Below are 18,201 nucleotides of genomic sequence, written 5' to 3'. Positions count from 1 at the left end.
TTGGGTTAGGTGATATCTTTTCAAAAACCACCGCGCATCTGTATTTTCAAATGAACCAAAGAATGGTGGCTATTTTTTCTACTAGGTTAATTGTATTGTTTGTCGATATCCACCCTTTAACCCAGTTATCCATAGTGTTGGTGGTTCCTGTTGAATTAATCATGTCAAGAGAAAACCCAAACCAAATAGCTCTGGCAAATGGGAAGGATCTGAATAGGTGATTGTCCGTTTCATGAATTTTTGCATCACACAGTTGGCAGACAAGATTGATCTCTCTGTTGTGGGCTCCAAATCTTGCCGAGGTTGGAAGAGCTTTCTGAATTAATTTCCATATGAATAATTTTATTCTTGGAATCGCCTGAATTTTCCATATTTTTCTCAAGGGAAATCCACTAGAGTATTGTTATCTTGAACATGATCAATTAGGAAGTTGCAGATGTTTTTTGCAGAGAAAATTCCAGTGTGATGATGTTTCCATCTCATTTTGTCTTGTTCCTGAATTCTTGGACTAATTGTTAGTATTTTTCTTTTGTCTTCTGGCGTGAAGAATTTGTTCAGTTTATCCTGATACCAATTATTTTCTACCGTTATTAACTCTTGCACCATTTCTGGGGCTTGTTCTTGAATATCTGTAGGCTGAGTGATAATTTCTGAGTTAGGTATCCATCTGTCTTCCCAAATTCTTGCTGATTTACCGTCCTTAACTTGCCAGACAAAGTTTCCTCTAATAAGATCTAAGCCTTTTTGTATACTTGTCCATATCCATGGTAAATTGGAGGATCTAGTAGCTTCTAAAGGATGTGAGTTTGGAAAGTATATAGCTCGAAGGAGTTTAACCCATAGTTGATCATGATCTGAGATAAGACGGCTGGCAAGATTTGTGAGAAGGGCTATGTTGAAGCTATGAGGGTTTTTTATTCCTAGACCTCCTTGAGATATAGGTTTATATATACTAACCCAGGCTCTGATAAAACCCCCTTGTTTATTTTGCCCTTCTTTCTTCCACCAGAAGTTTCTCTGAATTCGATCCATTTGATCAAGGGTCTCTTTTGGAAGAGCGATTACTTGCATTTGATACGTTGGAAAGGCTTGCAGAATAGATTTAATTAAAACTGTTCTACCTGCCTGAGAGAGAAGTTTCGATTTCCAGCCTTGCAGAGTGGAGTAATATTTCTGAAGAAGTGGCTCAAAATTTTCTTTTCTATTCTTGTCAAAGAAAAGTGGGGTTCCCAGGTATCCATCATTTTTCGTTATTAAGGGGACTTTTAGAATCTTAGCTATGATTTTCCCGTGTTTGGGACGTATCTGAGGGCTGAAGTACACACTGGATTTTTGGAGATTAACCATTTGCCCAGTGATCTCTCTGAATAGTGAAAGAATATCTAGCAGATTTTTGGCCTCCACTAAATTGGCTTTTGTGAATAGAAAGCAATCGTCGGCAAAGAATAGGTGGGAGATGTTTGGGGAATGTTTATTTATTTTGAGCTCAGAGATTTTCCTATCAACAATAGCTTTGTCCAGGAGTCTAAATAAGATTTCCATGCATATGAGAAAAAGGTAAGGAGACAGGGGGTCACCCTGTCTTAAACCTCACGAAGTATGGAATTTTGTCCCAGGAGAGCCATTTAGAAGAATCGAGAAGGAAGTTGTAGAAATGCATTGGAAAATGAAATGAACCCACTTCTCACTAAAGCCAAAACCAAGAAGCGCCTTTGAGATGAAGCCCCACTTCACCCTATCAAAATCCTTAGAGAGGTCTAATTTAAGAGCCATAAAACCCTTTTTTTTTCCTTAGAGGTTTTCATGGAATGAATGAGTTCATGAGCGATTATAATGTTATCAGTAATTTGACGTCCTGGAAGAAAGGCAGATTGATTAGGACAGATTAATTTATTGAGGATAGGCTTTAGTCGGTTCGCCAAAATTTTAGAGATTAATTTGTAAATCGTATTGCTTAAGCTGATGGGACTAAAGTTGCTTGGAGTTTGTGGGTAGAGATTTTTGGTATAAGGGTGATGAAAGAATAATTTAGATCCTGTTTGAGAACGCCGAATTTAAAAAATCATGGACTGTGTTGTTGGAATTGATTCTTTTCAATTGGAAGCGGAGGCATGAAAGTACTCCGTATTCTGATCATATTCTTTGAAGAATTTATCTCTGGAAAGCTGATGGTTAAAATTATTTTTTATTACGTACCACTTCCCTAATTCTGATTGAAGGTCTTTCATAGTTTCTATATCCTTTGAAATGTTTCCACGTCTTTGGATATTATCTATTTTGTTGTTCAGGTTTTTAATGTTTTTGTGAATGTTCCCGAATATTTCTGAATTCCAATGGGCTAAGTCAGAGGACAAGTGTTGAAGCTTTAGAGGTAGGTTCAAGTCTGTCGAGCTGTTGGAATGTAGGTCCCAAGCAGATTTTACAAATGAAAATAGAGTTGGGTGAGATAACCAAGATCTAATACATCTAAAAGGTTTAATAGCTTTGATTTTTTCGGGATTAGAATCTAGTAGGATCGGGGTATGATCTGACCCCACTCTAGGTAAGTGAGTTACCTTGGAATCCGGGAAGGACTGGGACCAGAGATAAGAGTTAAGCGCTCGATCAATTCTTTCACATATGTTCGCATCTCCTTTTATGTTGTTAGACCAAGTGAAAGGAGGTTCATTGTAACCCGCATCTAATAGTCCCAATGAGTTGATTGTCTGAACAATGAAAGATTTGCTGCTGGAGCTCGCTTTATTCCCACCTTGCTTTTCTTCCGGGTCTAGGATGACATTTAAGTCTCCAATCAGAATCCACGGTTTGTCGACTTGTTGAGCTATGTCCGAGATGTGGGTCCATTGTTCAATTTTGTTGTCGACTTCAATGGCTCCATATACACATGTAATCAGAATTTCAATGTCATTTATTTTTTATTCAAAATGGAAAACATTAAATCTGGAAGAAAGGAGTTTCATGTGAATGTTGATGTGCCGGGCAATAACTAATCCTTTAACAATCCCCACTGAGGGGACTATGAACCAGTCATGGAAATTTGAGTTTTTAAAGAAAAATTCCATCTGAGACAATGGAGCTTTTGTCTCAGCAAGGAAAACTATGTCAGGGTTGTAGTATTGGCACATGTAATTAAAATGGTCTTTGGTAATTGGGTTCCAAATGCCTGTACATTCCATGAAAGCAATTTCATGGTAAGAAGAACACAGAAAGGGAGAAAAAAACCCAAGTGGGAGAAAAGGGGAATATCCCAACAGAAAAAGAAAGAGCAGAGGTCCAAAGACGGTAAACCAGAAGATGGATACAAAGATGTGAACCAAACAACCTAAGAAAGTTTAATAGAGTGGAATCTATCACAGTACAAGAAGCACAAGACAAAAGAAAGGTAAAAAGAATGACTTGAATAACAAAGAGTATAGCAGTAAGCAACACAGAGTGACAAAGGAGAGCAGATATTGACCTAAAGCAGAGAGGAAAGGAAAAACAATATAATTCAAACAGACACATGCACAAAACGGGTAAAATAATAAAGCCAGGGAACAAAGGAATAGAATTGAAACAACAAGAATACAAATGGAGAAGGCAATATATTATAACAGAGGCAGTACAAGAAAGAAAGCCTAGATACTAATTACAGGGTTTTAGGTTATACAAGATTGTAGGAAATACAAGAAACTAAACAAGAAATTACAGAAATATAGGAAAGAGAGTAACAACAGTAAAGAAGCAAGTAAAGCTAACACAAACAAGAAAAAAGCAGACCACACAAGCAAAAAAAAAAAAACAAGAAAGAGGGTCATAGACCCTGATGGTCGTCCACACAAAGAGCACCTCAGTTGTTTCTGCAATTCATTAAGTTCAGGGCCGTTAGGGGTCATTTGCAATTCCTTTACCCTTTGCCTTAGGGTCACTGGCATCATTGTTGGAATTTGAAGCTTCTCCTTTGTACCACTGATGGGGATAAGCCAAGACATTTAGTTGTTCCTCAATGACATGTATTTCCTTCTCAGCTTCAGTCACTGGATATGGATTGTAGTTGAGGTTATTTCAGGAAGCTCAGTAATCCTTGCCTTTTTTGCAGCTGGTAGTGTAATGTCCCAATGAAAGTAAGACTGCATAAGATTCCAATTTCTGAGATAAGCAGTGGCATTTGAAGGTAGGTAATCAGCTCCCGAATTGGATGAATCTGCAGCTTTATCTCTCTTGTGCATTACTCTCCACATATATGTGTCAGGATACATGTTTCTGTTAGGAAAGTAAGGTGCAGCTGCAGCAGTGAGTTCATTTCTCTGAGAAGTGCCAGCAGAACATTGAGCAAATATCTCAGAGTCATCATGGCCAGCATTTTCCTCCTCAAGTTGCTTGAGATAATCAGTGCATGTCACTTCAGAAGCAGCTTGTACAGATTCAGAACTTTCAAGACTATCCTCCTCGAGTTGCATGTCTTGTTGCATGTCCTCCTGCTGTTCATGTTGTATCATTTCAGGTTATGGCTGATGTTGAGCACGAATTTGCTGCATAGCTGCCAAGATTGCATCAGCAGCTGCTTGTTTCTCCTCAGCTTGTTGTTGATCAAAATAAATCTTCTCACAGTTCCCCACCTTATGCCCAATGAGGTTACAGTACCCACAGAAGTTGTTAGGCAAATTGTGAAATTGGAAAGTGAGATCATTGGTATTTCCCAATTCATTTTCATCCCTCACAGTAAAAGTCAGACTCTGCCTAATTCTAATGCTAGCTTTAACAGTAATGGAGAATCTCTCATTAGCTCTTCTTACAGGATAAGAGAAGGAAGTGATATCTTCCATGCAAGCCAAGTACCTCCTGAGATTTTCACTATTGACTTGCGCTGGAGTAAGGTTATGTATAGTGATGAAGAACATTTCTTCAGAAGGATCCCAGGTGGCTAAGTCTTCAGTTCTCTCTCACTTTCTAATGCGAAAAAGATCACCATAAACTATTCTTGTTGCTACATTTAGAACTCTATGCATTTCTTCATCTCTTTCAAATCTGACCAGTTATACCCATTCATTCACCATTTTGACAGAAAGACCTCCTTGAATCTTCCACTGAAATAACAAAGCATTTCTCACATGCCAACTATTTCTTGCAACAGGTTCAACAAATCTTCCAAGCAGACATCTTGTCCAAAGTTCTTCATTGTGTTGAAATCTTGGTGGTATAACTTCATCTAAGCTAAACTGTCTTCCACTACTCAAGTTCAAGGAGAGTTGAAGCTGGTTGGTTAATTGTGAGACATCACCATGCCAGACTGCATACATGGTGATACAGGGACTTATCCTAAGGCTATAATAATACTGAAGGATGTGAAAGGGGGATGAGCATAAAGGGTTTGATACAGATTGTATGCAAGAGAGAAAAAAGCATAACGGGGTAGTGTTTACCATCAGTTTACAGTTCTTAAATAGGTCTAAATTAGGGTTTGGGGAACAGAGACAATTGAAATAAAAATTAAACCAAAGATAGAGGTTTTCATCACTAAACAATAGCTATGGATCATAGCTAGGATGTAGGCATCAATAGAGAAGCTAACAGGTGTAGAAAATGGCATGCAAATCTTACAAATGGCTAATAAGGATAGTTAATTAAGATTAAATTAGGAGAGTTTTATTTTTAACTTTGCAGAGATTGATTGTAGAGAACGAGAAGGGAAATCAAATGATTACCTGACAGATTATGGGTAGAAATTTACTTAAGCTAGGGAGCTGTTGTTGCAGAGCAGCCATAGTTGCAGAGTTTTCTTCACTGACTTCCACTACCTGAAAAATTAATTAAAATAGAAATTAACCTCGACCCTAACGTTTCCTAACCATAGAATTGCAAAAAAAAACTAAGATTTCCTATGTTTCTCACCCATCAGAGCCTATGAACGGCAGATTAGACGCTCATGGTAGGGGAGAAAACCAGAAAAAAAAAGGTGAAAAAACTCGAAAAGAAACGGGTTTCATTGTGGGAAGGTCTAGTGTTCTTGAAAATCATATGTTTACACCCTCTTATTTCATTATTATACATATTGACAAAACAAACGTGGAATGTGATTTACATTTGTTGTGATTACATAAAACCATATAATATGGAAGAGATTAATATGGGTTTTAATCCTACAAGTGAGAAAGAATATGCTCTTAAATCGGCTTGTTGCCATTTATTACATACTCTTCAATTATCGCTTCCGTAAGATTGAGATTCTTCTTCAATTTAATTTCCAAATCGCTAGCACTGTAAACGGAAGATAACGAAACGGATATTGGCTCAGCCGATTCTGTTAGGTTAACTTTTAACGGATATCCGATATCCGTTAACTTCCGACGGAAATCTAAAAGTCAAATTCGATTCCGTTACGTTAAGGTTATCTGTATCCGGTCCGCGAGCTATAACCCCAAAGGTGTCACTATCCATCCACAAAAAACCTATCAAAACAAAAGTAACACAAAAACCCCCAAAAAACAAAAGTAATACAAAAACCTCAAAGAATTTGATGAAACATCATAGATTTTGATGAAACCAATTTTGAAATTTAGGGTTTTTGTATTAATTTTTAAAAATTTGGGGTTTTTGTATCAATTTTGTTTAAGATGGAGTTTTAATGGATCCCAACATTTGAACGGGGTTTTTGTACTACAAGTTTGGTCACCTTGGGTTTTTAAGACTAGTTCTGTATCGGATATCGGATATTATTCTGATAATTTCTGTTATCTACTCATGATACTTTAACTTCCAATATTTTCCGTTAATATTCAATAATTTACGTTAATATTCGATAATTTCGGATAATATCCGTTAATATTCGATAATTTCTGATATTTACTTAGGAGAGACGAAATCAAACGGCTAAAGAGTAAACCTAAAAGGTATTAGGTATCGAAAATTTTCGAAAATTTTATGATATAGTTATACACTAACGGTATCGGATATTAACATAACGGAAATTCCCTTAACCGGTGTCGTTATGTTAATAGACGGATATCTGATACGTCATCCAAACCGGAATCCGATAACCGTTATGTCGGATATTAACCTAACGGAATCCGGATATTCAGAAACGGATATCGGATATCCATTGATAGCCCTACAAATCACATACCTTTGTCTCGTCCATCAGAGAAGAAGTTGTATCAAAATTGGTCCGATATTCGAATTTTTGCAACGGAAGTTCCTTAATAATCTTCCACACGAATAACAAAATCTAATTTCGTCCAACATAACATATTTTCTTCCTTCCACTAGTCTGGATTGATGAGATTGTAGGGACAATATTTGAAGAAAAATTATGCTGTAACAAATCGATATATTGATTATATCATAAAATCTCATTAGAAATCCCCAAGGACAATAAAAAAAACCCGTTATATAAGCCTAATGAATAACAAATCCACAAGAGACCTTATTGATTAATCTAATCGGAAATTGCTCAACATAAGACAACTTACGAAGCCATACAGTACTTTCACATAAAAGTGGATCAGGGAAAGATCAATATTGCGGAATATTCAAAAGTTCATTCTATTTTTCATCAATATTTGTATAATGACACAATAGACTTAAGTTTTGACATATATGATTCAAAAGTTCATTCTATTTTCCATCAATATTTGCATAATGACACAATAGACTTAACTTTGGACATATATGAGATAATCATAGTTCACGGATGTAAACACACATATCCCATAACATATTTTTTTTACAATATATAAAACCAATAAAGATTAATACTGCAAAATCATCTTCCAAATAACTTAGAGTTTAAATAAATAAATCTAAAAACATTGCAAGATGAAAATCCGTAGGCAATATCTATGTGTAATCACGATATTTGCTATTCCAAACCGTAGTTATCCTTCTTAAAAACATAAGAATAAATTCTCATAAGAAGTTTCCTAGACAATTTATCATCAAAACATTCCAAAAACCATAAGACTCAAGAAGAAGACAGTGGAGAGTTGATAGACGCATTTATGTGTCTAATATATCTCATTTGTATATATTGTTAGTGCCCGTTTTTGTACTTATTATGGTGTTTTATTTATTTATAGGTGTTTTTGAAAAAATAAGGTTTTGCGGCGAAATTGGCTAAAAATGCGGCGTTTGGAGCTCCGTTGACGGTGTACCGGAAGCGCCCCAAAAGTGTACCGGAAGTACCCCAGAAGTGTATCGGAGGAACCCCGAAAAAGTGCGGAAAATATCCCAGAAGAATTGCTAAAGGCACCCCATGGCTATTTACACCCCAAAAAGGATGTTTCCACCTCAGTTGCTAAAAGGACACCCAACAGTGGTTAGGGGGACACCATCTTTAAAATTCAAAATTTGAATTTGGCGGGAACTTTTCTTCACAACTGCATGAATTTTCAATTCAATTTTTGGACGTGTTTTGTGAAGATTCAATACCCAGAATCAGTTGGGATTAACTTGATAGATCTAAACAGGGTTAGTGTAAGCAATTTGATCGAGCAAAATGGGACAAATAAGTCGTGGGAGGAAATCAAAGTTAAACAGGGGAAGATATTATCGGGTGCACTGTGAGCTAAATTTGGAAAGTTTGTGGACAAACAGGGGAAGATATCTTCTCTTATAAAGTTTGTATGTGGCTTATGGAAGTATTACAACTCATTTGTGCAGGCAGAAGAGGTGGAAAAGATCGTATCTTGGCTGACAGTGAAGAAAATAAAAAAAAATATTTTCCCGAGTGATAGACGCATTTATGTGTCTAATTTGTCCCAATTGTTTATATTGTTAGTGCTCGATTTTGTACTTATTTGGTTATTTTATGTCTTTGTAGGTGTTTTTGGAGAAATAAGCTTTTGCGGCGAAATTGGCTAAAAAGTGGTTTTTGCGCTCGTGGGAGAAAATTACTATACGGACTCTCACTTTGGATAAGGGGTAACCTAATTACTAAGGGGCACCCCATTTCAGGGCATGTACTAAAGGGTCACCGGAACTGGATAGGGGGAGGTCATCTTCAAAGTTTCAAAACTGGATTTTGGCGGAAAAAAAGGCAGCAGCGTCAACAGTTTTGGATCAAGGATTTGAGCGACCTAGGAGGCGATTCAATGGGCAAATTTGGTACCCACGGACTCTACAAGACATAAGGGACCTGTTAGAAGCGATTAGACCCATCTAATTGGGCTGGATAAGTCAGAAAATCCACACAAAGTCAAGACAGTGCACACGGTTTCTGTTTAGGGTTTGAGATTAGTTTGAGAGATTTATGGGATATCTTGCGTGGGATATACATCAAAACAGTTGGGTAAAAGTCCTAGAAGATATTTGAGACGAGAGAATAGCTAGAAACAGCCTGTAACGCAACAAGAAGAAGATTATTCTTCAAACAACCCGTAAAGAATAATGGAGATTTCCAAGGGGTTTGATCGAGTTTCAAGGGGATTTAAAGCCTATAAATAGTTGGTTTTATGTCAGATAAGGGGGATGAAGAGTTAGGGGTCGATTGGGAGGCCAGCAGAGAGGCGCAGGAGGAGTTGCAGGAATTGTACCTGCTGCTGCTGCTGCCATTAACAAAGCTCGAAGAACACGAAGAACAGACTCTCCAGGGCAGACTTATTTTCAGCAGCATCAACAGCAGCAGCGGAGTGTCGTTCTTTTACTGCAGTTCTCTGGTATCGTTCTTCTCTGGACGCTTAATCATATTTTGAGCATCAAGTATGTATTTTGAGAACATGATTATTATGAGTAGATAAACCCCAATACTAGGATGATGGAGGAAGCTGTTTTTCAGCCATGTGGTTATTTAAAAAATTCTTAATTCACTTTTTGCACCGATTTTAATTGATTTATGATTTCAATTAATGTGATTTTGTTTGATGGAACATGCTTAGTCCTAGGGATTCTTGATGTGCCATGCTTATAATATACAAGTAATATTTTATGGAATCTAATTTGGCAAAGATAGAATTAATACTTGTTTTATTTTGAGCTATAATCGCCTAGGATTATTTTTTGAGCCACTTGAATATGAAACACATTGGAATCCTGAGTCCTGGTTCCTCTTGATCTTGTGACATATATTTTGTATATATCTTAATTTTTAAATCTTTACAAGTCCGACCAACGAATCCTTATTTACCGCAATCGAATTACTATAACAAATTTTTGGCGCCGCTGCCGGGGACTTGTATATAGATTTGTTTTTAGGTTTATTATTTTATTTTTTTTTACTATTATATGTTCCTTTTTACGTTTCTTTTTGTGTCTTTATTTACAGGTTCGAAGTGGAATACTAAGGACTTGGGAACAAAAAGCTAAAAGCTAAAAGATAAAAGAGAAGAGAAAAAAGACATAATTTTTTTAGGATTTAATTTTTTTTTATTATTATTTATTTTTTTTGTATATAGCTTTTATATATTTTTTTAGAATTTGTAAATAGGCTTTATTTTTCAAAATTTTTGTAATTTTTGGACTTTTTATTTGGACTTTATTCTGGACTTTTGGACATTTTTATTTTTATTTTTAAACCCTACGGAAGGGTATCCTTAAATACAAATTGTTTGCAGGGAAGGACGACGATTACGATATCGTCTCGGCCCTTCGGGTTCGTAAATGAGAATTATGTGGAGTTATTGCGAGTGATTCGTTGCTCCTGTTATGTATAAATAGCATCCTAGGGTCTCATAAGAGCTTTATCAAGAGTTTGGGGAATGTTTGGGACGCAGAGGAGCGAAGAAGAAGGATTTACAGCAATTCCCACCTGCTGCTGCTGCTGCCATCATAGGACCTTGAAGAACACGAAGAACAGACTGTGCAGAGCAGTCTTATTTTCCGCAGCATCAACAGCAGCAGATAAGTATCGTTGTTTTACAGCAGTACAACTCTATCGTTGATTTGACGCCTTTTGTGGGTCGTATATTCACTGTTTTATACTTTTTCACTCTTTTAATCAAATTTTGGGCATCAATTATGTATTTTGAGAACATGATTAATATGAGTAGCTAAACCCCAACACTGGGATGATGGAGGAAGCCGTTCTTTACGCATATGATAATTATATTAATTCTTTTTTGACTACTTGCACTTTTTATTAATCGATTTATGATTTTTCTTAATTGGTTGTGATATCGTATGATGATGTATGCTTGTCGTAGTTCTTTTGATGCGTCATGCTAGTGATATACAATAAATATTCTAAAAATCTACCTTGGCAAGAATGAGAGTCCTTATGATTTGAGCTATAATCGTTTCGAATAAATATATGCATTGTGTGAATGATTAATGGTGGAATCCTGTGTCCTAGTGTCTCTTGATCCTGTGACAAATATTGTATATATATTTTTGTTTTAAAAATCTTTTCAAGTCCGAGCAACGAACTCTTATTTACCGCAATATTAAAACTACAAAAAAATGGCGCCGCCGACGCGGACTTGTATATAGATTTATTTTTAGTTTTTTAAGTTTTTTTTTAAGTTTTTTTTTATTTTTTTTTTACTTTGTTTTTTTTCTTTGATTTACAGGTTCGAAGTGGAGCACTAAGGACTTGGAGAGGAAAAATCTTAAAGCGAAAAGAGAAGAAAAAAGGACAATTTTAGGATTTAATTTTTAATTTTTAATTCTTAATTCTTTTTGAGTGTGTGAGGAAAACTGTAATTTTTTTTTTCTTTTTGAACTTTAAATTGGACTGGACAATCGGGACATTATTTTTTTTTAAACCCTACGGAAGGGTTATATATATATATATATAAAATTATATATAAACTGTGTGCAGGGAAGGATGACGATTACTATATCGTCTCGGCCCCTCGGGTTCGTACATGACATAGGAGTCGTGGCCCGAGTCGACTTCAACGGTTCATCCCCCGTCTGGTACGGGAGGTAAGTCCATCGAAACACTCGCGAATCTACTGTAAGAGAGTTACTGTATTCCTTAAGGTGATTCATTGATTGAGGACGAATTTGGACTGTTTTTAAATTCCTAGTAAAGGGCAAGGCCTGGCCAATACAAGATAAGGGTTCGGATTTCATCACCGCTCCCTTCTTGCCCGCCTTAGGAAAACGAAACCTAACGCGAACCCAAGCTTAAAATTTGGAATAGAACGAGATCGATAGGGTAACGAGCTTAATAGGAAACTCGTTCGAAAAATATTGGTTGCTCTTTAAGCACACTCCAAAGTTCATGATGGTTTCTGTGAGTTGAATGCGTGACTGCGCCGCCTTGTGATAGCGGTGAGGCCTTGGGTATCAAAGCTCCACTGAGCTTCCCTCGCCTCAATTCAACTTACTTTGACTCGGATTGATTCCAGAGGGGTTTGCTCAAATTGCAACGAATTCCCTTTCGAAAGATAGAAGCTGGTCTAGAAACAATCTAAGTGGAGCCATCATGCTTTTTGTTTGCTAGAAATCTTTAGGTTTGTCTTGGTGGAGTCGAGTCGGCCTTGTTTGTGGTTGTGTAGAATTCCCTTGCAATTAAGAATGTCGAACTGGTATGATAGAAGCCAATACAATGAGTATCGACCTGAATTTGAATATGGACATCATCATTTTTATGACCATGGTGGGAATAGTAGTTGGGAACGCCAACCTTTTCAAGGTTATGGTTCATACCATGGTGAGCCCAATTACTATCCACACATGCATCAGTCTTACGAGCAAGAAGATTATAGTACTAGTTCTTCGTCTCTAGAGGATACAATCAAACTATTGAAAAGTAGTCCTTTTTATGATCCTTCTGATAATTCCTCTTTACTAGAGTCAACACGTAAGTTAGCTGAGTCGACGCGTAAGTTAGCTGAGATGAATAGTATAATTATAGACGAAAGAACTACAATAATGAGTGAACCTTCTTTAGAAGACCACCTCAAGCGGATAGCTGAGACGAACGAAACAATTGCTCGAAATTACTTGAATTGCCAATATAGTGTATCCAATAATACCCTTGAGAATGAAGATAGTTATTTACATAATCAAGATAACAAGGTTAGAATTGGTAGCACTACTTGTTTTGATGAGGTTCGATCTTTTTCATGTTATTATGATGAGGATAGTGTTGATGGAGAATCATACTTATGTAGGAATAGTGATCAGGAAATGGATACTCCAATTGAGCTTTACAATGATAATATTATTTCTATTTCAAATCCAAATAATTTTAATAATTATTCACCTATTCAAAAGGACGAGGATTTGACTAGAGATACCCTCGTTTTAGACGATGTAGTATTTCCTGTCTACGAAGCCGATGATAGTTTTGAGGAACGAGTTTATTCGGAGAATATTGTTTTAGAGTCTAGAAATTTAGAAACATTAGACTTAGAAAAAGAAAAAGAACTCGTAGAAATGAGTGAGGATGAACCCGACTTAGAAGAATCAATTGACCATTTTCAGGAATCCGATGACCTAGAAATTAGGGAAGTTGTGACTAGTCTTTCTAGAGACACGGAAAACTCTAATTTTGGCGGTGATTATCAGTCTCCGGGTTCTTTAACTCTTAGAAAGTTCCCTCGTGTAGGACTTGAAATTTGTGCCTCAACCATCTTACAAGATTATCTTCGTACACTTTTTCCCGAACCTAATGATGTCCAGGAAGAAGTTCAGTCGTTAGAAACCCATTCTCTGGTTGATGTGGTTTGCCCAGGCTATGATCCCCAAATTGACTTTGTTTTCCCACCAAATAGTTTTCTTCCAACTGTGGGAACGTTTATATTCCAAATGTGTCGAATATTAAGTTGTGAGACTAAACCTAAATGCTTTAGGAAATTAGAATCGACACATTTGCTTAAGAATGACCACTACTCTCATTGTGGTCAATTATGTAAGTCATATATGATTGACTTAGAGGATCCGCAATTATTTAGGTTATTACTTCGTGATTCTAAGTTCGTATTTGAGTTTTTACAGACTCTAAGACCTAGTGATTCGGATCCCATCTATGAAGAAACTCAGCCAATGAAAATATTCTATTTAGACCCTTTCATAGAACCTGAACCTGATCCGTATTTAACGATAGTTTTCAGGAAACTAGGTAAAGGCATGCTATTCTTGTCCATTTTCTTGGTTCACTGCAGTTTCATATGGTCAGCTCTATTTAGTTTTGAAGACCCACAGTTATTTCGAATGTTACTTTATGGTTCGAGTTGACTAATCCTTTCCTAAGTCTGGCTGAAGACTTTAAACTTAGCACTTCTTGGGAGGTAACCCAATCTCATGCAACACGGTAATATCTTTCCTTATCTCTTTTGCTTCAAATGGTAACAATTTCTCCTTGTTCATGCTTTTAATTTCATCTTTAGAACATTGAGGACAATGTTAGATTTAAGTTTGGGGGTATGGGAGAAACTTTTTAGTTGCAGTATGAATAAATAAACTCCAGAGCCTAGAAATTTATGCGTATTTAGGATGGCACTAACCAATCTAAGTGGATGGAAGCATTTTGGTTGTAGGAGTTGAGGAACCAATCTGAATAGATGGAAACATCTAAAGAGTCTATTCATAAAAGCACAGAGCTCAGGTGTTAGAAATAACATGATAGTTTCACCATATCTCGTTGAGTCCTTTTCACTTCTATTTTTATCTTATTTTATTTTTAAACCATGTTTCTCTAAGTGATAGGTAGGGACCACGATTCAAGTTGTTACCAATGCTAGGATGAATTAGAGTGATTGAGTTACCAAAAAAAAGAAAAAAAGAAAAAAAAAAGTTGAAAAAAATAAAAAATTGAGACCGGACCATTTGACCAAAAGGAATAAATTCAATAAAGTCGACCACTGGTACCCTTGTATATGCCAGTTGTGTTGACCTAGAGTTAGGTTATCGACCACTGGTTCCCTTGTATATGCCAGTGTGTTGATTTTAGTCAGACTAATATCTCAATCCATTAGGATAGGTTCATTTTGGTGGAGGCCTTCAGACAGATATCGGAAACGCCGTTCACTTAGTAAACATCAAAACCATCTATGTTTTTCTATATCCATCTCTTAATCTTTCCATGTGATTAGTTTGACTCCGAATATGATGTCCATAGTGCAACTATCTGAGTAGAGCTCTGTCACTTATATATGAATTTTAGTATGCTTGAGTGCAAACTCGTGTACAACAATTGGAATTTCGCATCAGGGTACTTCCTCTTGTAGTCAATAAGTATGCCAACCAAGGAGATTCTTTAGTGCCTTCCAAGGTTCGTTGTAGATAGCTAGGGTCTGGAGTAAAGGTTTTGTGGGTACACCTCTGGTAAACCCTCCGGAGACAACACTCCGCCACTAGGGCCACCGAGGGGTTCAAATGATTTTCCTTTCTAGAATAAATTTGCTCGAGGACTAGCAAATAATAAGTTTGGGGGTATTTGATAGACGCATTTATGTGTCTAATATATCTCATTTGTATATATTGTGAGTGCCCGTTTTCGTACTTATTATGGTGTTTTATTTATTTATAGGTGTTTTTGGAAAAATAAGGTTTTGCGGCGAAATTGGCTAAAAATGTGGCGTTTGGAGCTCTGTTGACGGTGTACCGGAAGTACCCCAGAAGTGTATCGGAGGAACCCCGAAAAAGTGCGAAAAATATCCCAGAAGAATTGCTAAAGGCACCCCATGGCTATTTACACCCCAAAAAGGATGTTTCCACCTCAGTTGCTAAAGGGACACCCAACAGTGGTTATGGGGACACCATTTTTAAAATTCAAAATTTGAATTTGGCGGGAACTTTTCTTCACAACTGCATGAATTTTCAATTTTTGGACGTGTTTTGTGAAGATTCAATACCCAGAATCAGTTGGGATTAACTTGATAGATCTAAACAGGGCTAGTGTAAGCAATTTGATCGAGCAAAATGGGCCAAATAAGCCGTGGGAGGAAATCAAAGTTAAACAGGGGAAGATATTATCGGGTGCAATGTGAGCTAAATTTGGAAAGTTTGTGGACAAACAGGGGAAGATCTTCTCTTATAAAGTTTGTATGTGGCTTATGGAAGTATTACAACTCATTTGCGCAGGCAGAAGAGGTGGAAAAGATCGTATCTTGTCTGACAGTGAAGAAATAAAAAAAAAATATTTTCCCGAGTAAATGAGAATTATGTGGAGTTATTGCGAGTGATTCGTTGCTCCTGTTATGTATAAATAGCATCCTAGGGTATCATAGGAGCTTTATCAAGAGTTTGGGGAAGGTTTGGGACGCAGAGGAGCAAAGAAGAAGGATTTACAGCAATTCTCACCTGCTGCTGCTGCTGCCATTACAGGACCTTGAAGAACACGAAGAACAGACTGTGCAGAGCAGTCTTATTTTCCGCAGCATCAACAGCAGCAGATAAGTATCGTTGTTTTACAGCAGTACAGCTCTATCGTTGATTTGTGACGCTTTTTTTGGGTCGTATATTCACTATTTTATACTTTTTCACTCTTTTAATCGAATTTTGGGCATCAATTATGTATTTTGAGAACATGATTAATATGAGTAGCTAAACCCCAACACTGGGATGATGGAGGAAGCCGTTCTTTACGCATATGATAATTATATTAATTCTTTTTTGACTACTTTCACTTTTTATTAATCGATTTATGATTTTTCTTAATTGGTTGTGATATCGTATGATGATGTATGCTTGGTCGTAGTGCTTTTCATGCGTCATGCTAGTGATATACAATAAATATTCTAAAAATCTACCTTGGCAAGAATGAGAGTCCTTATGATTTGAGCTATAATCGTTTCGAATAAATATATGCATTGTGTGAATGATTAATGGTGGAATCCTGTGTCCTAGTGTCTCTTGATCCTGTGACAAATATTGTGTATATATTTTTGTTTTAAAAATCTTTTCAAGTCCGAGCAACGAACTCTTATTTACCGCAATATTAAAACTATAACAAGAGTAAAAATCAGCAGATACTTAGGAAGTCTAGACAACAGATTATCACAATTAATCTTAATCCTTTGTAGAATTTTTCATTTTCAAATAGGTCAGAAATTACCTAAGATGATTTCGAAAGATTAAAACCTACTTAAGGGATTAAGTTAAATAACAACTTTTAAGAATTCAAAACACAGAAGCATTAAAGTTATTACAACCCAAGAAGTTTTAAAAGAAATGTCAACAACATAAACATGATTAATTCAAGCTCTCGTAATAATCCCTAGCCGTTTCATGAAACTTTTCAATCAGTTCTGGATAATCCTCAGTAGCATACTCCAACTGCTCTTTCAAGTATCCAACCTCTTGTTGAAGGCGGGTAATCTCAACTTTTCAGTTTCTAGTTGAAGTTTTCCTCATCTTTTCGATGCTTGCCATGGTTAAAACTTTTGGTCCACCAAGATTGGTTCCAAAAGCAATGATGTCGAAATGACTGTGTCACGATCTACGCGATAAGTGGATCTTAGGAAGAAACTCTCAATCTCTAAGGATAGATATTATTGGAGAATAATGGAGGAATGTGGAGGGTTAGAAGAAGAAATAGACATACAAGGGGAAGAACAGATGAAATTGGGAGAGAAGAATTAATTTTATTAATTCATTTGATGCCGATTCTTTACAAGAGACTCGACTTATATTCTTACAAACATGAATACCTAAGCTACCCTCTTACTGATAAGTGCATAATTCATATGATTTTAGTATCCACTACATACTTGTTTTAGCTATTATTCTTGCATGTATTCGTATTATTACTATTGTTTTCTTTTATTTGCCTCTAATAGGTGAATCATCCAAAAAGGAGCTACAAAGTGCTGAAAAGATCTAAGAATAGAAGTATTCCAAGTATCCAAGTGCCCAAGTCCAAGAGAAGTGGAAGAAGTGCGACGAAAAGGAGCAAAACACTCAAAATCAAGAGACGGGCCAAAGACTGATCTTAACTCATTCAAAATAAGGATTTCTCATAATCATCTTTAAGATAATTGAAACATAAAAAGAATGCAAAAAGAATTAGGTCATTTCGAGTTCGTACGAAGAAGTTGTGGCAAAAAACAAGCTTTTGTCGAATACCGAAGACAGTAAAGTATGCGGACGGGTACGCATACTTTAATTCCGAAAATTTTCTGCTGGAATTTGAAGTTCGCGGACAGGTATGCATACCTAGCGAGTAGAAAAACGTTTATAAACTCCTTGGAAGGCCTAATGGCACGTTTGGGAACGTTATTTCGTTATTTTGGGTCGGGTTCTTGAACCGAACTAAATACGTGAATGCCAAGCAATGTAAACCTCTAAGAATGTATTAGGCCTTTCACATATCATCGTTAATCTCATATCACAAGT

The 18,201-nt window shown here is 36.5% G+C and overlaps 1 protein-coding gene across 1 annotated transcript; it reads right to left on the bottom strand.

Annotated features, from left to right (window-relative positions):
* Positions 1-3,571: 3,571 nt before the first annotated feature.
* Positions 3,572-6,052, bottom strand: LOC113290202. Its single transcript, XM_026539782.1, has 2 exons — positions 5,872-6,052; positions 3,572-5,777 (listed from the first exon to the last, which is right to left on the bottom strand). Exon 2 carries the CDS (start codon positions 4,476-4,478, stop codon positions 4,014-4,016), a length of 465 nt encoding a protein of 154 aa, XP_026395567.1. The 5' UTR covers positions 4,479-5,777; positions 5,872-6,052; the 3' UTR covers positions 3,572-4,013.
* Positions 6,053-18,201: the final 12,149 nt, after the last annotated feature.

Source organism: Papaver somniferum, chromosome 6 (genome assembly GCF_003573695.1).
Source record: "Papaver somniferum cultivar HN1 chromosome 6, ASM357369v1, whole genome shotgun sequence".
Lineage (NCBI taxonomy): Eukaryota > Viridiplantae > Streptophyta > Magnoliopsida > Ranunculales > Papaveraceae > Papaver > Papaver somniferum.
Note: the sequence above shows the minus strand (reverse complement) of the source record. Positions and strands in the feature narration are given on the sequence as shown.